The 24,393-nt window shown below is 66.0% G+C and overlaps 1 protein-coding gene across 6 annotated transcripts; it reads left to right on the forward strand.

Annotated features, from left to right (window-relative positions):
- Window positions 1-96: 96 nt before the first annotated feature.
- ARHGAP9 (Rho GTPase activating protein 9) lies at window positions 97-24,391 on the forward strand. 6 transcript variants are annotated; one of them, XM_075901782.1, is made up of 19 exons: window positions 98-4,074; window positions 4,165-4,202; window positions 5,082-5,496; window positions 6,424-6,650; window positions 9,262-9,480; window positions 10,555-10,701; window positions 11,926-12,054; window positions 12,389-12,450; window positions 13,038-13,125; window positions 13,300-13,395; window positions 14,092-14,190; window positions 16,864-16,990; window positions 17,497-17,610; window positions 17,990-18,088; window positions 18,496-18,573; window positions 18,756-18,809; window positions 19,395-19,529; window positions 20,200-20,305; window positions 21,059-24,391. In XM_075901782.1, the coding sequence occupies exons 3-19, from the start codon at window positions 5,082-5,084 to the stop codon at window positions 21,243-21,245; spliced, it is 2,382 nt and encodes a 793-aa protein (XP_075757897.1). In that variant the 5' UTR covers window positions 98-4,074; window positions 4,165-4,202; the 3' UTR covers window positions 21,246-24,391. The 6 variants fall into 6 exon arrangements, with proteins under 6 accessions (XP_075757895.1, XP_075757894.1, XP_075757897.1 ...); XM_075901781.1 differs by having other exon boundaries at window positions 98-697; XM_075901780.1 differs by having other exon boundaries at window positions 97-697; window positions 4,165-5,496.
- Window positions 24,392-24,393: the final 2 nt, after the last annotated feature.

A 24,393-nucleotide genomic window follows, 5' to 3' on the forward strand; every position in this document is an offset into this window, starting at 1 on the left:
TCTGAACATTTTCCAAGGCCAAGATTTTTTTATTTTATTTTTTTTCAGATGAGGCGACTACATCTCTACACAGTATTCAAGATGTGGACATCCCATGGTTTTACAGAGAGCCAATAAGATATTCTCTGTCTTATTCTCGATCCCCTTTTAAATGATTCCTAACATTTTTTGTCTGCCGCTGCACACTGCGTGGATGTTTTCAGGGAATTATCCACAAGGACTCTCTTGAGGGTGACACTTATCTTCATGCCACACGGGACAAGGATGGAGATGCAACAGGCTTAAGCACACCCCAGGGTGCTGAGGTAGTGGAGAGACCAGCATGTGCTCAGGTAACCCTGCTGGTACCACACAGACCAACGAGCACCAGCCAGACTCCACGGCCGCCGTGATGCACTCCTAGCTCATCCTGGCTGTGCCGAAGAGCCTCCCAGATCTGGGAACGGAACCCTGCTCTAACCACTAGACCGTACTCTCCTCCCACCAAGAACCTTGCAGTCTGGAGGCCTCCAACCGACAGCGCAGCTCTGTGCCCAGGGCCAGCCCTAGCTGCCTGTCACATGGCCGGGGAGGTGTCACTAGAGTGGCTGACGTGGGCTGAGCTGTCCCAGGACCCTCCTCCTCTGGCAGCAGCTGCTGAGAAGCTGCCACCAAAGTTGCAGGAGGTCCTGCTCCAGGGAGGGGAGCGACTGGCCAGGTAAGGGGCCCGATGGGGCAGGGAAGGGCTGCTCTGCCCAGCCTCTTAGCTGGGGACAAGGTACCGGCTGCCGGGGGGGCTTGCCAGTCGCAGGCTGCCTGCTGCGCTAGGACTGAAGCGCTGATGAGCTGCAGCTCAGAGCAATGGGTCTCCCTAGAAAGATACCTGGGGGGGGGGGGTATGTCTGTAAAGCCCCCTCCCCCGAATAGCACAAGCTGGCACGAAAAACCCTCAGAGTCACATGGGCACTACTGCCTGGGCATCCCGTACAGATAGAGAGGGCTACCGCCGGGCTGGGGCTACCCACCGCCACCATCGGGCTGGAGCCATGCACAGCCGCCACCGGGTCGGGGCCACGCACCGCCGGCAAGGGCCGGGTGCAGGAGGTGGTGGGAGGCAAAGGCGCTGAGCCGGCGATTCCAGCCACATGTCGTGTGTCGCCAGCCCAGCCCCAGTGCACAAGCTTTCAAAACAGCGTCTGGGGGAGCCAGCAAGGCTGCCCAGGATGGAGGAAAAACAGAGAGGTGGTAGCTGGGACTCTCAACTCTTGGGAAGGCTGGACTGTCTGCGTTTTCCCACCATGGGCCTGCTCTGCGGGTGCCTGTCCCAGGAAGTCTTGTGTGGCACACGCTGCCAGCTGGCCTGTTTCAGGGGCTCAGGACCACCCCGCCTGTCCCAGATATTCACGCCCCCGAAGTGTCAGCTGTAGGACAAGGTGCCAGGGTTCCCAATGCCCATCAGCAAACAAGGGGCTGTGCAACTGGCTGGGTAGAGAAGACGGGAAGGTTGGCGGCTTTGTTTGTGGGAGGCACAGGACGGGTCAGCACCCATGGGTGCCATCTCTGGAGGGTTTGGTTTCCCTTTGGGAAGGTTTGCAGCAGTGAAGCCTGGCCCGGAGAGTCACATCGGGTCTTCCTCCCTGCTCTTCAGCCTCGGGCTCCTCTGATCTCTTTAGCAAGCAGCCGCCAACTCTCCCCTACCCCACAGCAGGCCTGTTTGGCTTTCCTCCAGAGGCAGGGGAGCCCAGCTTCGGGGCTGCTGCATAGGTGGATTCCGGTAGCACAACCAGGGCCCCACTGGGCTGGGCACTGCTCAGACACAGCGACAGACAATCTCTGTCATGCTGAATTGATCACACAGACCAAGGCAGGATTGTCATCCCCATTTTGCAGATGGGGAAACTGAGGCCAGGGCTAGCGAAAATGACATGGCCACGGTCACCAGTGAGTTAGTGGCAGAGTAACCCTGATCTCTTAACCCTGCAGCCCCCTTCCCTCTCAGTGGGGGCAGCCTCTGGTTGTCCGAGGCATCCTGCCTCCCCGCAGTGCCCATTGGGTCCGGCTGCCGTTGGCTCAGCATCTCAGCTGCAGGATCTGCATTTTCCATGGGTTGCCGCTGGTTTCGCACGTAAGCCAAGGGGCCTGTTTAACCAGAGACCAGCCAAGGACAGTCCACTGCAGAACCAGCAGCGTGGGGGCGAGGGCCAGCGATAGAACTGAACGGAGGCGGGGGATTGACAAAGGCCTGGCTTTCAGACATGCTCCCCCAAAGTGACAAGATTGAAGGGTCCCTGGGGACTAGCCGCCCGGTGGGAGAGCTGGCATATTTTGCAATCAGTGGCAAGCAAGCAGAGAGGGCTTGGGGGATGCAGCGTCTTGAAGGGCTGTTAATCCATGTTGTCCCCCATCGCTGGCTACTGTGTAGAGGCACCACCCAGAGCTAGCTGCATCCTATCAAATCGAGGCTTGGCCTGGGGGTGCAGTGGAAGTGGTGTGGTATGGAGGATGGACTCTTCTCTCACGCCAGTTTTATTCTACATGGGGCTGTTCTCCCCGGGCCCTTCCCGCCCGTACTGAGCGGGGGCAGCGCCCCAGGGCGCGGGAGACAGAGAGGCGCGCTCGGCTTGCGCCGCAGCTCGGTGCACAGGAAGCCGGTGCCCCTCGTGGAGCGGAAATGCGGTACCTGCGCTCTCTATGTGGCGGGGGTGTGTGTGTGACTTGTAGGAAAACAATTCAAACCAGGTCCTTTGTGCTGCTCCAGGACGGGAAGGGGGAGGAGGGGGGGGCAGGCTGGGCCAGCAGCTGCCTTTTCAGGGTCCCTGACCCCACGCCCACTCCTCAACCCAGCCCCCCACTCCTGGTAGAGCCAGAGCACCAACAGGCTCCAAGCACCCCCACAACCCAGCCCCTGGCTAGTCGCTCCAGGCCTTAACTCCCTCCCTGGTACGGAGGGTTGCCCTGGTTCTTGGCTGCAGCGGAGGGTGTGGACTGGCTGCCCGTGCCCATGCTCACACGCAGAATGGGCAGTCAAAGGCACCATGGCCCGGGGCAGGGGCAGGAGTCAGGACTCCTGGGTTCAATCCCTCGTTGTGCTGGTAATTCTACCGGGGCGGGGGTATCCTTCCTCCTGTGTCCCAGCTTCCTGCTCTGTCAGTGGGGCGAGGGAGAGCAGACGACCGGGCTTAGATCCTGGGCTGGCAGGGGCATCAGCTTTCCAAGCGCAGCTCTGGCCCTCAGCCCTTGGTGACAGAGGCACCCGCTTCAGCCCCGGGTGCGGTAATAATGCAGGTTCCTGCGGGGGCACCGCTGAGAGTCAAGTCAGGACGAATTGCTCAGAACCAGGGCTACGTACTGGGGGGGTCCTCCTCTCTAAGGCACCAAACCAGCCATGCAGAGCTGCCTCCCTGGCCAGCACAAAGCTTCACAAGCAAATCCCCTTAGACACCCCCACATTCCCTGGGCCACAGCCAGCCCCGCGCCGTACACAGCTGAGAGGTTCTGAAAACCAGTCTCACCAACTCCAAACAGGTTCTCCCAGTCCCAAAGGGCCAGCCACCTCCCAGGTCAATTTACACCTCAGTTCTTACCCAACGGCGCGCGCTGTGCCAATCCTTTGGACTCTTAACATCTCACGGCTTATTCATAAAAAGGAAGAAAGTGTGAGAGTTAACATTGCTAAATTACATGCACCGAATGCAAAGTTCTTGGTGCACGCTTGTGGCAGCGGTGGGATACTGTGGCTGGCTTAAATCAAGTCTCTGGAGAAAATGGCATTTGTCAGGAGGAAGTCACCTGTCCATGCAAAATTCAGGCCTTTACAAGCCGACGCCTGGGCCCACCTGCCGGATTGCAGGTTTGCAGAGAAGTCCAACTGGTGCTTCATGTTTCTTGACTGTTCCTGGATGGGCCAATCAACCAGAGGCGACCCCCAGACACCCGGGCTGGCTCTTGTGTGGGTTACTCCAGGGCCTGCTGTTTGGAATAGAGACACACAGCCAGCGTTCCTATCGTCCTGTACAAGAATGAGACCCGCCCCCAAAGGGTACGGCCGCAGCCAGAGAGCTGTAAGCTTCGCATAGCTCACCCTGTCTGTGCAAGGTTTGTTGCGGACACGTAACCCTGATCGCCATCACAGGAGCCCAGAGCGCATTAACCCTGCAGTGACTGCTTTTCTCCCTCCGTCCCCAGGTCCTGCGGGCCAGCCCCATGGCAGTGCCACGGCCGTGGTGAGTCCTCCTGCCTCGTGCGTCGCACCAATGCACCCAGTCCAGTTGGTCCCGGCGCCTGAGCCCTTCCTGGACTCACTCTGGGCTCAGCTGGTCCCCTCCTTAGCCCAGCCCCACACAGATGTCCCCCTTTGCTCTGGGCATGTGGAACAAGCCTGCAGGCACAGACCATGGGTTGGCCCCGGTGCCACGCCAGGCCCTGGCTTCGGCTCCATCCCCACAGCCAGGGGGGATACAGGGTGGAAGGGCCCGGAAGATGCCTCCCCTAGAGGGCTCTGAGTCCCAGCGTCCTGCCCCTAGGGGCCATATTGGGGTCACCTAGGGGAGAAGCGGGTAGAATGGGGGGATCGCACCATACAGCCCCTGGCTCTGGCCCAGGAGGAGAGCTGCTTGGTCCGGAGAGGAGGGACATGTGGGGGCCCTGCCCCCCTCCCCAGCCGTGCGTGGCTGCCTCCGATGAGCCACAGGCTGAAAAGCCGCAGAGCTGGCTGGCTTCCTGTTGTAGCAGATCTAGGCTTCCTGTAGCCACGTGGCCTCACCCTCCGGCCACTACCAGGGTGCTGGGGCCTGGCTCGGACACGTCCTTCGGGGAGGGCAGGCAGCCACGTCCCATCCTCTGGGGGGTGCCCTGCCTGTCCAGTGGTGGGCCTGAGACTGGGTCTGGGGTGAGAGCGGGCTGGTCCGCCTGGGCACATGCACCAGGGGATGGACACGCTCCCCCGGGCAGGGCCCACACCGGTTCCACGCTCCCCAGAGGGGAAAGGCCCCGTCCCCGGCCCTCGAGCCAGCTGGCCCCCTTTCCCTGTGCTGTTGCTGTCTCGGGGGCCTTCGGGGCTAGCACCCCGGGTCTCAGCCTGGTCCCCTGCCTTCTCCTTGCAGATGACAGTGCTGGGCCCTGGCCGGTCTGGGCTTGCAGCGCACACAGGGGGGCCGGCCGCTCGTCCCCTCGCAGAGATGCTGTCCGGGCGGTGGCGGCTGGAAGGCCGGTCCTGGCACCGGGCTGGCCCCTCGCCGGACTCCTCCCCGGCCGTGGCGCTGCGGGCACTCTACGACTACCAGTACGAGGCGGAGGACGGGCGCCAGGTCTCCATCGCCGAGGGCGAGCGCTTCCTGCTGCTGCACAAGTCCAATGAGGACTGGTGGCAGGTGCGCCGGCAGAGCGACCCCCGCAGGGCCCGGCCCATCTTCGTGCCGGCCACCTACGTGGCAGAGGTGGGCCCTGGCATGGAGAGTGGCCCGTGGCTGAGTGCCACGCTGCCCGCAGCTGTGGGCACCCTGCAGCACCCGGCCCAGGGTGAGTGTCTGGCAGGGAGCGAGCTGGGGGGGTCACGGACCACAGGATCAGGGCTACAGACCCACTTTGGACCCTCGTCTCTGGGGTCTCACGCGCCCTCCAGGGCCTCCCACACGGCTTCTCCGCTGCCTTAGACTGGACCCCTGGGCCGTCAGATCCCTGTGTCCCACCGGAGCGTCACCCCAGAGTCCCCCAAGACAGACCCTGGGCTAGCGCGGAGCCCCCAGGCAGCCCCCTTGTCCCAGCGCTGACTCTCCGGCCTCCGGAGCTCCGTGGTCAGGGCAGCCCTGAGCCCCCAACCAGCTCCCCCACCTGGCCCCGCTGAGAGCTACGCTCAGCCCCCTCTGTCCTCGGTCACTCACTGCCAGTGGCCATTGTCTTCTCGGCTGCTCCACCGAGAGGCGGCAAGGCCCAGCCGGCCTGGCGCCAGGCACCTCTCTGCCTCTGCTCCTGCCCTGGGAGCAAGCAGCCCCTGGGGAACGGCAGCACAGGAGGAAATGGAGGCACGGACATTGAAGTGTTACAAGGGGGCTCAGCAGGGGGCGCTAGGCTGGAGGGAGTGGGGGGCTCAGGGGGCGCTGGGTTGCAGGGAGTGGGGGACGCTGGGCTGGAGGAAGAGAGGGGCTCAGGGGGCGCTGGGCTGGGGGGAGCTGGTGGCGCTGGGCTGCAGGAGATGGGGGGCTTAGGGGGCGCTGAGCTGGGGGAAAAGGGGGGCTCTAGGGGGTATCTGTGGGGTGAGCTGTCAAGCTAGGAGGCGAGTGGGGTCACGCTGGGAGGGGGGAGGGGGGCGGTGTCCCCAGCTGTGTGCTGAGCCGGGGGGTGCCCTCTGTCAGCCCCACGTGCTGTGCAGGGGCCGGGAGTCTCCCTCTGCTGCCCCCCTCCCCGCACCCCCGGGGCTCTGACTCCGCTGTTCTCTCCCCGTGCCAGGCCTGCAGCCGCGGTACCGATCCCTCCAGGACCTGTCTAGCCCCCTGGCCCCGCCCAGCCACCACGCCTGCCACCGCCGGAGCCTGCCAGCCTGGGACCCCGGCCTCCCGCTCAGCCCAGAGCAGCCCGTCAGCAGGAGCCTCAGCGCCACCCGCCTGGCCCAGAGCCAGCCGCAGCCGTGCCTGCCCCCGAGGGATCTGGTGGGGCAGGGAGCCACCCCCCCCGGAGTGAGTATGGCCTGCTGGGAGTGGGGTGGGGCAGCACCCACGGCACTAGCAGCCCTGCCCCTCTGCCCCCCAGCCCTGCCGGTGCCCCCCGCTCCCGACCCACAGCCTCTGCCAGCCCAGCCCTGCCCCCCAGCCCTGCTGGTGCCCCCTGCTCCCGACCCACAGCCCCTGCCGGCCCAGCCTGGCCCCCCCAACCCTGCTGGTGCCCCCCGCTCCCGACCCACAGCCCCTGCCGGCCCAGCCTGGCCCCCCCAACCCTGCTGGTGCCCCCCGCTCCCGACCCCCAGCCCCTGCCGGCCCAGTCCTGGGTCCTTCCACCCACCTCTTAGCTCTGCCGCTGCCCTTCACTGCAGATGCTGACCCAGGCCTGGTCTCCCTGGTACCCGGCCCTGCTTCTGGGCTCATTTAGGAGTCTCACCCCCCACCCCCGTCTTCCTCTTTTTCTCTTTCTCTGACCGCAGGGAGGGAAGTGTAGGAGGGGGCGGGGGGGGCAGCTGTGCTAATCCACAGGATGTGGGGTGAGTTGGGGGAGGGGCTTGCCCCCTGGGGTGCGGTCTGGTGCAAGGAGCCACGGGCCCCTGACCCAGTTCCCCGGTGCCGGGGCTGAGGGATCAGCTGCCCCCAGTGGGGGGGGGGGGGTGCGACTGACAGGCTGAGCCCAGCGCCAGGTGGTGAGTGTTTGCCTGGGACACCGGGGCGTGGGCCGAGGGGGGCCGAGGGGCGGCCAGGGGGCAGGGCACTGTGTGCAGAGAGCGGAGGGGCTGAGCAGGGGCGAGGGGATGCAGGGGGTCCAGGTGGGAGAGGTATAGGGATCATGAGGGGGAGGCGTACAGGAAGGGGGCGCAGGCGGGGGAAGGGAGGGAGTGCAGGGGGTCATGGAGGAGGGAGGGGGCAGTCGGAATGGGGGGGGCACCAGCTGACGGGCGGCTCAGGGCCCCTGGCGCGGTTCCAAGCGGCTCTGGGGAAGCCGTTACCAGTCGTGACTAAAGCAAACGTTTCTCTGCTTCATCCGGAGTGGGAGAGGCGGGGAGGGGGGGGGCGTGCAGCAGCCTCCCCACAGGGCTCCGGCCCCTCCCGGGTCTGCGTTCAGCCCCCCGGGGAGCCTGACAGCCCCGGGCCCAGCCCGGCCTGCAGCCAGCCGGGACTCCCAGCCGGTGGGTGCCCCACAAGGGAGCCGGTGGGAGCCCAGCACAGACAGCAGGAACTCCAGGCAAAGTCCTCACCGGGCCCCCCGGGCCCAGAGCAGACCGGCACTTCAGCCACCCGGCCACACTCCCCCCACCCGGCCTCCGGGCTGCCTCTGTCCCCAGCCAGCAGGTCCCTGCTCCCCGTTCTCCAGCACCCGGCTGGCTCCTTGCAGAGGAGGGGCCCGGCCCTGAGATGCCAGGCTGCAGAGCGCTGGCCCTTCTCTGTGCCCGGGCAGCCCGCCGGCGCCCCGCCTGCCCCGTAGGGGTCGCTGCAAAAGCACACCCTGGTCCCACCCCAAAGATGCCTGAGTTACAGAAGGGAAACTGAGGCACGCCCCCAGTGTTCAGAGAAAACATGAAGCATCTCTCTTTGTTGCACGGCCGAGGGGTGAAGGGGGCTGTGGGGTCGGGTAGGGGCACCGCCCCCTTCTCGTTCAAAGTCCAAGTTGTTCCATCCCCGGGCTCCCTCACCTGCACATCTCTGCTGATGTCGCTCACTCCCAACCTGCAGGCCCTGCCAGTCCAGCCCTGCCCCCCCCAGGTCTGCCAGTGCCCCTCACCCCCATCCTGCAGCCCCTGCCAGCCCAGTTCTGCCCCCCCAGCCCTTCCAGTGCCCCTCACCCCCGCCTGGCAGCCCCTGCCAGCCCAGCCCTGCCTGCCCCCCCAAGCTCTGCTGGTGACCCTCACCCCCACCCCGCAGCTCCTGCCAGTCCAGCCCTGCCCCCCCCAGGTCTGCCAGTGCCCCTCACCCCCATCCTGCAGCCCCTGCCAGCCCAGTTCTGCCCCCCCAGCCCTTCCAGTGCCCCTCACCCCCATCCTGCAGCCCCTGCCAGCCCAGTTCTGCCCCCCCCCCACCCTTCCAGTGCCCCTCACCCCCGCCTGGCAGCCCCTACCAGCCCAGCCCTGCCTGCCCCCCCAAGCTCTGCTGGTGACCCTCACCCCCACCCCGCAGCTCCTGCCAGCCCAGCCCTGCCCCCCCCCGGTCTGCCAGTGACCCTCACCCCCGCCTGGCAGCCCCTGCCAGCCCAGCCCCCCCCCCCAAGCTCTGCTGGTCCCCTCACCCCCACCCCACAGCCCCTGCCAGCCCAGCCTTGCCCCCCCCAAGCTCTGCCGGTGCCCCTCACCCCCACCCCACAGCCCCTGCCATCCCAGCCTTGCCCCCCCCAAGCTCTGCCGGTGCCCCTCACCCCCAGCCCACAGCCCCTGCCAGCCCAGCCCTGGGCTCCCCACACAGATCTCTGCCGGTGACCCTGACCTGCAGCCCCTGTTAGTAGAGGACCCTTGGAGCTCTGTCAAGAATTTGGGGCCCTCTGTCCCCAAGCTAGCTGGTTTCTCTCTGTGTACCCCAAACTCTGACATTGGGGTGGGGAGTGCCCAGGAGGCAGCAGCCCTGACAGTAACCAGCCCCCGTCCATGCCTGGTAGGCGCCACCCCCTGGAGTCACCATGGAGGAGTCCCCGATTTACTGCAACCTGGAGGAGATAAAACAGCTACGGGGGGAGCCCCCCGACCCCAGCGGCCCCCCGCAGCAGGTGCTGGACACCTGGGAGCGCCACCTCGACCCCAGCACTGGCCGCAGCTACTTCTACAACCGGGAGACGGGCGACAAGTCTTGGAAACCTCCCCGGCGCCACCGGGAGATGGTAATGAGGGGAGAGGGAGCATGTGTGTGTGTGTGTGTGTGTGTGTGTGTGCATGAGTGTGCGTGTGTGCGCATGAGTGTGCATGAGTGTGTGCATGTGTGCGCATGAGTGTGTGCATGTCCCCAAAGTGTGGGGGAAGCCTCCAAACTTGCACCCCCATCCACAGCCAGGCGTGACTCTCAGCTGGCAGGGAAACTGAGGCACGCACACTAGGTCACTATAGGACAGGAGAACTCATGTGCACCATGTGCCATGGAGTGTGAGACCACTTCCAGAGAGAACAAGGAGTTTCCCCTGCAGCTGGAGCTGGGAGCCAGCTGGCTTTTAGTTCACGCTTTAGGCTCATGCACTGAGCTCTGGAAGTCCCGGGTTTGGTTCTGTCTGTTGGTGTGACACAGGCGTGTGCGTGCGTGTGCGCTTGCACAAGCTTGTCAGTGCCAGTGTGTGAGCGTGCGTGCCCCAGTGAGTGTGTGCACATCCGTGTGCTGCTGTTCTCCCCATGGGTCCCTGGCAGGGCGTATCTGGGGATCTGGGGCCAAGCTGGCTCTGGGCCTCTCCCTGCTCCCCCTGGGGCCCTCCCTGGGCGGGCTGTGCTGCCTGGCCTCCTGTGCCCTGTCCAGGCTGAGCCAAGCACCCGGGCTGCCCGCCAGGTGCCTGAGAAAGCCGAGCACTAATTGCTGTTATGAAGCACCCCAGGGAGGGAGCCGGTGGAGGGGGGCGTGAGCAAACCCCGGCCGAGACAGCCCACCCAGAGCAGTGCTAGGAGCTGTGTGGGGCGGGACTGAGGGGCACCGGCAGGGCTGGGCTGGCAGGGGCTGTGGGTCGGGACTCGGGGGGGGGGGGGGAACCGGCAGGGCTGGGCTGGCAGGGGCTGTGGGTCGGGAGGGAGGGGCACTGCCAGGGCTGGGCTGGCAGGGGCTGTGGGTCGGGAGGGAGGGGCACTGCCAGGGCTGGGCTGGCGGGGGCTGTGGGTCGGGACTGAGGGGCACTGGCAGGGCTGGGCTGGCGGGGGCTGTGGGTCGGGAGGGAGGGGTTATGGGGGACACTCCCTGACTCATTGCTCTGTCCCGTCAGAGTTTGCTCCCCATGGAGGCCCTGGGCGCTGAGTCCCTGGCAGAGGCCAGCCTGGGCGAGACGCTGGCGCAGGGCAAGGGCGGTGCCCGGGCCGGCCGGCTTGGCTACACCAAATCCATGATGCTGCCGGAGTCCTGCGCGCCCAAGGTGAGGAGCCTGTGGGGCTGGGCCCGTGCTGTTCCGCTGGGGGTCGGTTGCAGGGGCAGGGACATCTTGGGGGGCCACAGGGCACTGGGGTGGGTCCTGAGCTCTGCAGGGACAAGAGGGTGTCTGGGCCGCAGCCCCATGTGCTTCCTCAGGGAGCCAGTGTTTGGGGCTTGGGCCTGCATGTTGGCGGCAGCCCCGGCGAGCTCCACATCCTCTTCCAGGGGGCAGGGTGTTGGGCTGGTCTATTCAGGGGGCATGATGAGGGGCAGGGTGTTGGGGCAAGGTACTGGAGTATTCGAAGGGTGGGGGGCAGGGCACAGGGGTATTTGGGGGCATAGGGGGCAGGGTTCTGGGGTATTTGGGGGTGGAGGGACAGGGTGCTGGGGTATTCGGGTGAGTGGGGGGGCAGGGTACTGGGGTATTTGGGGGCACAGGTGGCAGGGTGCTGGGGTATTTGGGGGCAGGGTAATGGGGGCAGGGCACAGAGGTATTTGGGGGCGTGGGGGGCAGGGTGCTGGGTTATTCGGCGGTGGGGGGCAGGGCTCTGGGGTATTCGGGAGCGTGGGGGGCAGGGCTCTGGGGTATTCGGGAGCGTGGGGGGCAGGACGCTGCGGTATTCAGGCGGTGGGGGACAGGGCGCTGGGGTATTTGGGAGCGTGGGGGGCAGGGCGCTGGGGTATTCGGCGGTGGGGGGCAGGGCGCTGGGGCATTCGGGGTCATGGGGGGGCAGGGCGCTGGGTTATTCGGTGGTGGGGGGCAGGGCTCTGGGGTATTTGGGGGTGTGGGGGGCAGGGCGCTGGGGTATTCGGCGGGGGGGCAGGGCGCTGGGGTATTCGGGGGTGTGGGGGGCAGGGCGCAGGGGTATTTGGGGGTGTGGGGGGCTGGGCTCTGGGTTATTCGGCGGTGGGGGGCAGGGCGCTGGGTTATTCGGCGGGGGGGCAGGGCGCTGGGTTATTCGGCGGTGGGGGGCAGGGCGCTGGGGTATTCGGCGGGGGGGCAGGGCGCTGGGTTATTCGGCGGTGGGGGGCAGGGCGTTGGGTTATTCGGGGGCGTGGGGGGCAGGGCGCTGGAGTATTCAGCGGGGGGGCAGGGCACTGGGGTATTTGGGGGCGTGGGGGGCAGGGCGCTGGGGTATTCGGCGGGGGGGGGCAGGGCGCTGGGGTATTCGGTGGGGGGGGAAGGGCGCTGGCTACTGGACCCATCAACCTGACTCTCACTCTGCAGGTGTCTCACCGCAGGAATCGCTCCCAGCACATCTTTGACGACTGGGCGGGGACCAGCTCCCCCTCCCCGTCCCTCTCCCTCTCGCCCTCCCCTGGGGGCTCCCCCCCTCTCCCCTCCGACCTGCCCCATGTGAGTTACACCCCAGGCCCCTCCCCCTCCCCTGGGCTCCCGCAGTCTGACTGCTCCCGCTGGGGAGGAGGGCGAATGGGCCCTGCCCCCATCCCCTTGGTCGCCCCCAATTGATCCAGTGCCCAAGGGTTGGCTGGAGCCTGGGGTCCCCGCTGGGTGGTTCAGGCGGGGGGCGGGGGGACTGGTCTGGGCAGGGGGTGGAGGGGGAGGGACGGGGGCAGGAGCTGGGGGGGGTGAGGGGCAGGAGTTCAGCTGAGCAGGGGGTTGTGGGGGAGGGGGCAGGGGGAGGCTGTGAAGTGGGGCTGCGGGGGGCTGACAACTCTCGTCATGGCAGGAGGTGGAGAAGGCCGGGCACCTGAACAAAACCAAGATTGCAGAGGGTGGTCGGAAACTCAGGTATGGGGGGTGGGCCCAGGGGCAGGAGGGATGCCGGGGAGGGAGTGGGGGGGATCCTGGGGGTGGGGGCAGGAGGGATCCCTGGGGCAGGGGCAGGAGGGATCCCCAGGGAGGGGGCAGGAGGGATGCCGGGGAGGGGACAGGGGGGATCCTGGGGGCAGAGGCAGGAGGGATCCCCAGGGAGGGGGCAGGAGGGATCCTGGGGGTGGGGGCAGGAGGAGGGGGTAGGGGGGATCCCCGGGGAGGGGACAGGAGGGATCCCGGGGCGGGGGTGGGGGCGGGGCTGGGAGGGATCCCGGGGAGGGGGCAGTCCCTGGGCGGGGGGCTGGCCGTGGCTCCCCCTCTCTGGCAGGGCGCAGGGAGCCGCTCGGTCTCTCCCGGCCCGGGGGGTTGGCCGAGGGGCGTCCCCTGGGCATGAATGGACAAAGGGGCCTTTCTCTGCCACCCAGAGCAAGGGGGGAGCTGGGGCCCGGGGAGAGGGGAGCTCAGAGCCAGGGCGGGGGAGGGGGAGCTCTAGGGCAGCAGGGGGGAGCTGAGGGGGCCAGTTGGGGGCTGCCCCTGCTGGGCTCAGCCCCTCTCTCTGGCAGGAAGAGCTGGGGCGTCTCGTGGGTGGTGCTGGCCGGGAACAGCCTCGTCTTCTACAAGGATCAAAAGGGCCCGGCGCCCGCCAGCTGGGTGAGTGGGGGCTGGGGGGGGGCTGGGGGGGGCTGGGAGGGGAGGGAGGAATTGGGTGGGGAGTGTGGGGGAGGGGGTCACACTGTCCTACACCCCAGGAGACAGGAGCTGTCGGGGGAGGGGGCACCCAGTCCCCCCCCCATGCCAGCCCTGACGCCCCCTCCCCCCCCCCAGAGACCTGCCAGCAGCAGACCCGAGAGCAGCGTGGACCTGCGGGGGGCCATACTGGAGCGGGCACGCGACATGTCCAGCAAGAAGAACGTCATCCACGTGAGTGTGGGGGGAGCCCCCCCCAGCACCCTCCACCCCCCGGGACCCAGCAGACCCTCCCAGGACCTAGTAACACCCCCTGGGCACCCAGCACCCCCCCCCAGACCCAACCCCCCCAATGGGACCAGCACCCTGCCCCTAGGACCCAGCAACACCCTCTGGGAACTCAGCACCACCCCCATGAAATCCAGCACCCCCCCGCGGGACCCAGCAACCCCTCCCTCCACAGGGCCCAGCAATGCCCCCTGGGAACCCAGCACTGCCCCCATGAGACCCAGCACCCCCCTCTAGGGACCCCGCAACACCCCCTGGGAACCCAGAGCCCCTCTGCTCCCAGGAAACCCACCCCCTGGGATCCAGTAACCTCCTGCCCTGGCAGCACTGCCAGGCTGCGGGGCTCTTGGACCCCTGCGCCAGCAACCCCCCATCTCTTCTCCACCCGTGTGCAGAATCAGTTTTGCGGTGTGCACCGGTGCGGATGTGCACCACCCATAGAAACACAGACCTGGCTGGGGGCACGCTGCTCATCAGCTGGGCATTGAAAACCAACCTGAGCGCCCCCCCCATGCACCTGGCTCTCAGGGACGCTACCCTGCCCCCCACGGTCCCTGCCCCCAGGCTCCCCTCAGCTGCCCTTGGGCGACCCCGCAGGGAGCTGCCCCTGCCAGGCCCCCTGACCTGCTCCTGCCCCGGCAGCTCCGCACCGTGACCGGCAACGAATTCCTGCTGCAGTCCGACAGCGAGGCCACCATCCAGGACTGGCACCAGACCATCAAGGGCGTCATCCGGAGGCTGGTGAGTGCTGGTGGGCAAAGGGTTACCGTTATTGGGTGCCCCACGCCAAGGGGAACGCCGAGGACACACGGGGATAAGGGGGCTGCCCCCCCGCCCAGCCAGTGCCCCTCACTCCCGCCCCACAGCCCCTGATAACCCAGCCCTGCCCCCCCGCCCAGCCAGTGCCCCTCACTCCCGCCCCACAGCCCCTGATAATCCAGCCCTGCCCCCCCGCCCAGCCAGTGCCCCTCACTCCCACCCCACAGCCCCTGATAACCCAGCCCTGCCCCCCCGCCCAGCCAGTGCCCCTCACTCCCGCCCCACAGCCCCTGATAATCCAGCCCTGCCCCCCCGCCCAGCCAGTGCCCCTCACTCCCGCCCCACAGCCCCTGATAACTCAGCCCTGCCCCCCCGCCCAGCCAGTGCCCCTCACTCCCGCCCCACAGCCCCTGATAATCCAGCCCTGCCCCCCCGCCCAGCCAGTGCCCCTCACTCCCGCCCCACAGCCCCTGATAACCCAGCCCTGCCCCCCCGCCCAGCCAGTGTCCCTCACTCCCGCCCCACAGCCCCTGATAACCCAGCCCTGCCCCCCGCCCAGCCAGTGCCCCTCACTCCCGCCCCACAGCCCCTGCCAGCCCAGCCCTGGGCTCCCCCAGCCCTGCCGGTGCCCCTGTATTATTGGAGTCCAGGGGGACTCAGCTAAGAGTTTTAATTCAGGGTGAATTGCTGAGGAATAAGGCTACTTGCAGCCCCAAACCGGGGGTCCTCCATTGTAAGGGCATGCCTTGTGGAACGGCTCCCCTTGTCGGCCGATCCGCGGCTAGGCTGGGCCGGATCAGCTGATTGTCGGCACAGCGCGGCGGCCATTTTTATTTTAACGAAGCCGGGATCATTTAAATCCCCGCTTCATTGACTATGTCGGGTAAACTCGTCTGTGAGTCTCTGAGTTTCCCTGGCGGCGTTGATGGAGCCGTGTCGTCTAGACACGCCCGAAGGCACCACACCAATCACAAAAGGCACCTTCCTTCACCGCACCGGTCAGCAAGGCCCCCAAACACGCCAGTTCTCTTGTGCTCAGGGCCGGCTGGAGGCATGGGCGAGCTGGGCAGCGGCCCTGGGTGTCCCCCCATACGTTGGTGCCTCAGGCGGCTGCCCGGCTAGGCCCCCCCCCATAATCCGGCCCTGCACGCGAGGGCCTGGCAAAGCACCCCTACCGGAACGGTTCCGTCTCTGGGATTCGCTCCCCACCCTGCCCCGCCGTCCGCAGCCAGACGTGACTCAGGCAGGCCGTAGAATAGAAGGGTTATTTGCTTCTCAGAGAGACATGGCAGCACGGGCTCGACATAGACACAGGAGCCGGGGCAGAGCCTAGTCCTCTCGGGGGAAGGGGGCTCACAGGCCCCTGAACCCCCCTGTCCTGGACTTGGTCTGTTTTCTTCATCTTCCCTCCGCTAAGACACCCCAGCCCCCAACAACTGGTCCCTCAGCACCCAGGCAGCTACACCCTTTGCTTTGTTCAGATTCCACCGCCTAGCGCAGGTGTCAGGAGGCTGGGCTTCCCTCAGGGACCATCCCCTGCTGGCCCTGCATGCGCGCGTGCACACACACACACACACACACACACACACACACACAGTCCCTGCATCCCTGCAGACCAGCACACACACAGTCCCTGCAGACCAGCACAGGACAGTAGGGGTCACACCCAGCACAACGCAGCAACCAGTAAATGCAAAACCAGAGGGGGCCCAGGGCCACAAGAGTGTACAGCACACCCACTACATCACAACTGCCTGCCTGCTTCACACACCCGGAGACTGGTCCTCCGGGAGCAGGCCCACGCCGTCAGCCCAGCAACCAGGTCCCTCATCCCAGCACGCATGGCGGTTCCCACACCCTTGGCAATGTCCACACGGCACAGCCGTCTCGCCAGCCCTCCCCCAGCAGCAGCAGCCGGCCCACCACTGGGTTCCTAGCTGGGCAGAACAGGAGCACCCCAATGGTTTGCTCGTTGTTCGTTCCCCAAATGGAGCCACTCACTCAGCTGTCAGACACTTCCTGGAAAAGGAGGGGCGCGGGCTTGCAGGGCAGCAGAGATCACACAACGCTGAGCACAACCAGCAGGGCAGGGATTGTGGGATACTGGCGGAAGCCAGGTCTCTCTGCAGACCACACAGCAGAGTCCAACCCTGGTTCTTTGTCGACAATAAAGGGAGGGGAAAAGAGAAAAGTTTCTCTTGGGGGTGGCAGTTTTTTGTCCCCCAGACTGGGTGTTTTTCCCCACAAAAGCTCCATGGCAGTGCAAGGTTTTGGCCACACAACATACCAGCGTAGACAAGGCCTCACGCTCCACTAACCTTCGGCCCACAAGGCTGCGCAGGCTCCTCTGAACTTCCTGTGCCTTCCCCTCCCCTGTCCCGGCACCCAGGCCTGTTTCCTGGGAGAGCGGGGTGGCTTCCAGGCCTTCAGAACCCCTCACCCATACAGGGGGAACCCCTCCCCTTGGCCACAGGCCCTCACTCCCGACCCGCAACCGAGCCCTGGGCTCTGCCCCCGGCCTCCTTCCTTCCCCACCGGCTGACCTGGTGCCCCCCCCCCCCCCCCCCGCTACCCCTCCCCCTTTTTGGGGCCGGGAATGGTTCCCACCCCCTCCCGTTGGCTGCTCCCAGGCCTGACGTGTCCCTTGCACCCCAGGACCTGGAGAACCCCCTGGAGGAGCTGAGCTACGCGCTGCACCGGGCCGGCAGCTCCGAGCTGCTGGACCTGAGCGGGGACGAGGAAGACGATGGGCTGAGGCCGAAGGAGGGCAGGAAATCCTCAGGTAAGTGCCCTACTGTGACGTAGGGGGGGTGCCTTGCTAGGGCTGTGGCGACCTCTGCTGTCTGGTCATTATGCAAAGGGGGCTCCAAACCTGTCTGACCAGCTACCCCCCATGGGGAGAAACAAAGGAAGGTGGAAGGCTGCCCCTGGCTGGGGGGCAGGGCTGGAGGAGAGTGAGTTAGTTGCTGTCTGGGAGCATGGAGGAAGCAGCCTCAGCAACAGGCTGGGGGGTTTAGAAGCCGAGACCCCCCCTCCCATATCAAGGGGGGGCTGAGGCATCCTAGGCCTGCCCTGTAACCTGGTGACATCTGTGCTGTATCCTGGAGAAGCAATAAACCCCCTCTATTCTACTGGCTGGTGGAGTCTGTTCCTGCCATTTCGGGGGTGCAGGAGGCGGGGGACCCCCAACGCGCCGTCACACCTACCCATTGCGGGGAGCAGGAAGGGGAGGGGCGACCGGCCTGGGGGGGGCTCTTTGACAGCTTCACCCCCTCTGCCCCCCTCCAGGCTCCCTCCGCAGCCCTGAAAACACGGAGAAGAAACGAGTCAAGAGCAAACTGAGGCGCTTCATCGTCAAACGGCCCCCGCTGCAGAGCCTGCAGGAGAAGGGGCTCATCCGAGGTGGGGCCCCTCCCCCCTGCTCCCGTCCCCTCCTCCTGCCCCCCCCCGCATCCCATCCCCCTTCCCCCCAGAGCCTGCAGGAGAAGGGGCTCAGTCAAGGTGCAGACCCCCCCGTACCTCGCAGGCCCCGCACCCCCCCGATACAGAGCAACATGGCCTGGGAGGGACGGGGGGCGTTTGATGCCAATAAGGCAACTTTCACCCTGCCCGCTGGGCCCAGTTCTCAGCCCCCTCCTGAACTCCCCCCCCCCCCCCGAAGCTTGGTGCCCACAGCACCCCCGGTGGCCAGAGGCTGGGACTGCAGGGGACAGGCTGGGCAGCCCGTGGGGGGGAGCAGCCCCCCACCCCAGCGTGGTGCCCACCACTGCCCTCTCTGCAGACCAGGTCTTCGGCTGCCGGCTGGAGGCCCTGTGCCAGCGGGACAGCGACCCGGTGCCGCGCTTCGTCCGGCTCTGCATCCAGGCTGTGGAGGAGAGAGGTAGGAGCCCTGCGGGCGGGTGCCTGGCGTCCTAGCCCTCCCCCCCACGGAGCCCCTGGGGGCATCCCAGAGCCCTCTCGCACCTGCCCAGCCAGCGCCACTGGCACCTGGGACGGGGAGAGGCCTCGACAGGGAGCAGACATGCTCCCCTCTGGGACCGCCGAGCAGGGGTGAGGAGTAGGCAGGGGGCACATGTGGGCAGGGGTAGGGAGATGGGGGGCACAGGGGGCTCCATGGGAGGGGACGGTGGCACATGGAGCTCTGGGCAGAGGCAGGGAGATGGGGGGCAGAGGGGGCTCAGATCGGGGGAGGGGCAGGGGGCAGAGGGGGCTCAGAGCGGGGGAGGGGTAGGGGGCTCCGTGGGGTTCTACCGTCCCGAGCTGGGTCTCACCCCCCCCCCCCCCCAGGCCTGGACGTGGACGGGATTTACCGGGTGAGCGGGAACCTGGCCGTGATCCAGAAGCTGCGCTTTGCTGTGGACCGGGGTGAGTGTCTGTGCCCAGGGGAAGGGCTGGGGGGCAGCTGGCCTGGGCGCTGCTCCCTGCAGGACTGTGTACGCCCCTCACCCTGGCCCTTGGCCTTTGCCCCGCGGTGGCTCAGCCAGCCGGCTCCCCCGTAGTCCCCGGCCTGCAGCCAGAGCGGCCCCGTGACGGCTGTTGTTTTGCAGAGCGGGCGGTGACCTCGGACGGGCGCTACGTCTTCCCGGAGCAGCCGTGCCAAGGTAGAGCAGTGCTGGGTGGGCACCATGGGCGCGGGGCCCTCCCGCTGTGCCCACTGCTGAGCTGCATGGGTGCACGGCAGTGGGACCCTCACAGCTGGGGGCAGGTGACATGGGGTGCAATGTGAGGGGGGCTGAGGGATGCAATGGGTGGCTAGGGTTCAATGTGGGGGGGGTGCAGCATCAGGTCTGGGGGTGCAGTGTGGGGGCTGGAGTGTGCAGTGGGGCTGCCCACGGCAGTGTGGAGGCTGGGGGTGCAGTATAAGGGCTGGGGGTGCAGCGTGGGGGCTGAGGGTGCAGTGGGGCTGCCCATGACAGCGTGGGGGCTGGGGGTGCAGTGTGGGGGTTGGGGGTGCAGTGTGGAGTTTGGGGGTGTAGTGTGGGGGCTGGAAGGTGCAGTGGGGCTGCCCACGACAGCGTGGGAGCTGGGGGTGCAGTGTGAGGTTTGGAGGTGCAGTGTTGGGGGCTGGGGTGCAGCGTGGGGGCTGAGTGCGCACACCCCGGCGCTCGGTGCCCACGGGGTGGCTCGGTGTCTCTGGCCTGGCCTGCCCGGTGCCCCCGCCCGCGGCTGACCCGCCCCATCCCCAGAGGAGCGGCTGTCGCTGGCTGACCCCGAGTGGGACGACGTCCACGTGGTGACCGGCGCCCTCAAGCTCTTCTTCCGCGAGCTGCCCGAGCCCCTCGTGCCCTTCGCCCTCTTCGACGCCTTCGTGGCTGCCGTCAGTAAGGACCCGGCGCCCCGGCGCCACAGCCCCCCCAGCGCCCCACCCTACGGCTCCCACAGCCCCCCAGCACCCCGCCCCCACGGCTCCCACAGCCCACCAGCGCCCCGCCCCCACGGCTCCCACAGCCCCCCAGCGCCCTGCCCCCCCCACACCCCGCCCCCATGTCCCCCCAGCGCCCCGCCCCCACAGCCCCCCACGCCCCACCCTACGGCTCCCACAGCCCCCCAGCGCCCCGCCCCCACGGCTCCCACAGCCCCCCAGCGCCCCGCCCTATGGCTCCCACAGCCCCCCAGCGCCCCGCCCCCACGGCTCCCACAGCCCCCCAGCGCCCTGCCCCCCCCACACCCCGCCCCCATGTCCCCCCAGCGCCCCGCCCCCACAGCCCCCCACGCCCCACCCTACGGCTCCCACAGCCCCCCAGCGCCCCGCCCCCACGGCTCCCACAGCCCCCCAGCGCCCCGCCCTATGGCTCCCACAGCCCCCCAGCGCCCCGCCCCCACGGCTCCCACAGCCCCCCAGCGCCCCGCCCCCCCACACCCCGCCCCCACGGCCTCCCACATCTCGCCAGGCTACCTCAGTCCCTGGCAGCCCACGAGGCCAGTGCCCATGGCCGCCGGGGGCAGCCCCCATCTCGCCCAGCTGCGGAGCCGCCTTGCTTCTCCCCACAGAGCTCCCGGCCTATGCTGAGCGGGTGCAGCGGCTGGCAGAGCTGGTCCAGAGCCTGCCCCCGCCCAACTACACCACCCTGCGCTACCTCCTGACCCATCTCTGCAAGTAAGGGGGGTTCAAATCCCCAGTCTGGGGAACAGAGCCAGGGACTGTGGGGCAGGATAAGGGGGCACTGGGAGGGCTGAGCGCGGGCTGCCGGGGGGGGGGGCTGTGGGGTGGGACAGAGGGGCACCAGTGGGGCTGCAACCGAGGGGCACCGGGGGGGGTGAGGGGCACCATGGGGGCTGTGGGACAGGACCAGGGGGTGCTGGGGGGGGCTTCCAGGGGGAGCTGTGGGGTGGGACTGAGGGGCACAAGGGGGGCCGTGGGGCAGGACCAGGGGGCACTGGGGAGACTGCGGGGGCGGACAGCTGAGGGGGGGCTGTGGGGTGGGACTGAGGGGCACCTTGGGGGCTGTGGGACAGGACCAGGGGGGGCTGTGGGTGGGACTGAGGGGCACCGTGGGGGCTGTGGGACAGGACCAGGGGGGGCTGTGGGTGGGACTGAGGGGCACCGTGGGGGCTGTGGGACAGGACCAGGGGGGCAGTGGGTGGGACTGAGGGGCACCGTGGGGGCTGTGGGACAGGACCAGGGGGGGCTGTGGGGTGGGACTGAGGGGCACCTTGGGGGCTGTGGGACAGGACCAGGGGGGGCTGTGGGTGGGACTGAGGGGCACCGTGGGGGCTGTGGGACAGGACCAGGGGGGCAGTGGGTGGGACTGAGGGGCACCGTGGGGGCTGTGGGACAGGACCAGGGGGGCTGCGGGTGGGACTGAGGGGCACCGTGGGGGCTGCAGGTCGGACGGCTGTCTCGCCCCAGGGTGATGGATCACGCCGACACCAACCGCATGACGCGGCAGAACATCGGCATCGTCTTCGGGCCGACGCTGCTGCGGCCGGAGCGGGAGCTGCTCAGCATGGCTGTGGACATGGTGCACCAGAACCAGGCTGTGGAGCTGCTGCTCAGCGAATTCCAGCTCATCTTCCCGGCCCCCGGCGCCCACTGAGTCCCCAGCACGGCCGCCTGGGCCCCCCGCCAGCCACGGACATTGGCCTGGGTCCCGGCCCGGCCCCGGCAGCCAGCGGGGCTCCCTGCCGCACGCCGGGGAGCTGCCCCCTCTGGCAGGGAAGGCCCCCGGCTGGGCCGGACGCGCCACCGAGACCACGTAGCCCGGAGGAGCCGCTGGCCATCTGCCGGCTTGCTGGAGACCTGGCTGCTCGTCCCATGAGCCCCTGGCCGGGGGCCCGCCCTGCCTCTGCACCGTGATTCGCTGCAGGGAGGGGGGTGTCGCCGGTTACTGTGACCTGGCATCTCTAGAGGCCGTGGGAGGGGGCTCAGGAAGGCTGCTAGCCCCTCCCCTGGTCCCCGCCCCAACCACTAGCCCTCACTGCCCTTTCCCAGGGCACCAGCCCCACATCCCCTCATGCTGTTCCACCACCCATCTCCCCATTGTTCTCAGCCTGCACTAGGGAAGTGAAGGTTTAGCCGGTGGGATTGGAGCCGCTCCTGGCCTGCTGATGGGGATGCCGGTGCGGCCCCTGATGGCAGCAGGGTTGGGGGGTGCAGGCAGGGACTGCTCTGGCGTGGAGCACAGCATTCCTGCCCAGCAGAGTCTGCCACCCCCTCCTCCCCCCCTGGTTTCATCCCCCCCCTTTATTCAGTTTATCCAGTTAGCCAATTAAACGGGATTTTCCATTCCTGCTGAGCGCTGTACCTGGCCCTGCCGGGGTGGGGAGAGTTGGCACCGGTCATGTGTTTATTTATTGCTCATTTTGCAATCAGTACACCCCCCCCGAGCCACAGGTGGGGCCCCATGGGGCCACGCCAGGCATCTTGCCATCTCTGCCTGGCTAGCAGAGGAGGAATCCCATGACGCCCTGCGAATGGGGCATGTGGGGGGGCGTGGCAGGACTCATTCTGGGGCCCTGAAACGGGGCCGGGGGGTGTGGCAGGACGCACTCTGGGAGCCCGGGAACAGCACCGTCTGCTGAGGGTAGCGAATGTGACGCCCATCTTGAAAAAGGGCTCAAGCGGTGACCCTGGCAATCACAGCCCAGCACGACGAACGGCGTGTCGGGGCACATAGGTTGAAACGGCAGTAAAAGAACAGAACTGTGAGCCACGCAGATGAATGTCGTTTGTGGGGACGCTTCAGCGGGGGGAGTTACTCTGTCACTGGGAAAACGTCAGAAACAATCAACAGTCTAGCAGCACCGTAACTCACAAAACCTGTCGACGGGATCAGGAGTTTTTGTTGGGGAAAGTCAATATGGTATCGATCCAGGGAAATCCTGCTTCACCAATCTATTAGAGGGGGGCAGCCAGCATGTGGACACGGGGGATCTAGTGGAGATAGTGAACTTAGGTTTCCAGAAAGCCTTTGACAAGGTTCTTCACCAAAAGCTCTTAAGCAAAGGAAGCTGTCATGGGGTAAGAAGGACTGAGAACTGGTTAAAAGACAGGAAACAAAGGGTAGGAATCAATGGTCAGTTTTCAGAATGGAGAGAGGTAACTAGTGGGGTCCCCCAAGGTCTGTCCTGGGACCCCTCCTACTCAACACACTCTTAAGTGATCTGGAAAAAGGGGTAAACAGGGAGGTGGCAAAATCTGCAGATGATTCCAAACTGCTCAAGATAGTCCGGACCAAAGCAGCCTGCGAAGAGCTTCCAAAGAATCTGTGACTGCGTATCGGGGAGCCCCCTGACCGTGCACCCCCGTCCTCGGCCAGTGGTGACGCTCCGCCAGCCAGGATAGTAACAATGGGTTTATTGATTCTTCAAGATTCCTTTTTTTAAGAGGAATAAGGGATCTTTCGGAAAAGGCTTTATTTTCCGAAAGATCCCCATCTAGACTGGCGCTTTTTCCCAGCAAAGCTCCGAGCCGGAAAAAAGCGGCAGCCATTTTTATGCAAATGAAGTGGGGGAGATTTAAATCCTCGCTTCATTTGCAATTGCGATGTGTCTAATTTGCATCCCTTTTCCGGAAAAGGGATGCAGTCTAGACACAGCCCATAGGTTTGATGTAGGCATAGGATAGGCCAACAGATCTACTTCCCTACTGGCCCCTGAACCCCCATACTGCTTTGTAGTCTCCTTCCTCCTTGCTGCCCCATACGCCGACTGCCCTGCCCCCCAGCCAGGTGTCTGTCTCCACCTCCCTTCCTTTGTCTCTCCCTCTGGGAAGAGCCCTGGTATCTGCTCAGGCTGGGACTAGGTGTCTGGGCCAATCCACATGTGGGTGAGTCAATGGGAATCACACAGACCAGCCAGGTGGGGACCCTGGGTTACAGAGCAGACAGCCCCCCCACTACGTCACAGGAGCTCACCAAACTAAGTGGCGGCGCAACAAAACGGCAGATGAATTTTAATGTTGATCAATGCAACGTAATGCACATTGGAAACTACCGGTAGAAAACGACGGGGACTAAATTAGCCACCACTGCTCGAGAGAGAGATCTTGAAGTCACGGTGGAGTGCGGAGAGTTCTCTGAGAACATCCACGCCGGGCGCAGCGGCCATCACAAAACAAAGAGAACGTTAGGAATCGTTAAAAGAGGGACAGTGAATAAGAATATCTTATTGCCTCTGGATAAATCCATGGTTTGTCCACATCTGGAACACGGCGTCCAGATGTGGTCGCCTCCTCTCCAAAAAGGTCTCTTGGCATTGGAAAAGGTTCGGAAAAGGGCAACGAAAAGGAGGAGGGGTTCGGGACGGGTCCCACGGGAAGAGAAATGAAAAAGACGTGGCCCTTCCAGCTTTGAAAAAGAGGAGACTGAGGGGGGATATGCCTGAGATCTATGCAATGGTGACAGGCGTGGAGAAAGTGAATAAGGAAAAGTTATTTCCCTGTTGCTAGAACGAGGGGTCGCCCCATGCAGTGAACAGGTGGCAGGTTTAAAACAAACCAAAGGACATTTTTCTTCCCACAGCGCACAACCTGTGGAACTCCTTGCCGGGGGATGTGGTGAAGGCCAGGACTCTAACGGGGTTCAAGAGACCTAGATACATTCGTGGAGGTTAGGTCCATCAGTGGCTCTTAGCCGGGATGGACCATTGGCCGTTCTTATGATCTGGGCACTACCTGCCCTAGGAACACCCTGCACCCCCAGCAAGGGGATCCGTGCTCTCTGCCAGGCATTGGGGCCCCACACA

This window comes from Pelodiscus sinensis, chromosome 19, assembly GCF_049634645.1.
Source record: "Pelodiscus sinensis isolate JC-2024 chromosome 19, ASM4963464v1, whole genome shotgun sequence".
Classification (NCBI taxonomy): domain Eukaryota; kingdom Metazoa; phylum Chordata; order Testudines; family Trionychidae; genus Pelodiscus; species Pelodiscus sinensis.

What these genes read in the sequence shown, in the direction of transcription:
- ARHGAP9 (XM_075901779.1), top strand. Translation starts at nt 4,896, where the DNA reads ATGCACCAGGGGATGGACACGCTCCCCCGGGCAGGGCCCACACCGGTT. An exon ending in AGGGCGTCATCCGGAGGCTG is followed by an intron (nt 14,191 to 16,863) that starts GTGAGTGCTGGT and finishes CTTGCACCCCAG; the next exon opens with GACCTGGAGAACCCCCTGGA. An exon ending in CGCCTTCGTGGCTGCCGTCA is followed by an intron (nt 19,530 to 20,199) that starts GTAAGGACCCGG and finishes TTCTCCCCACAG; the next exon opens with AGCTCCCGGCCTATGCTGAG.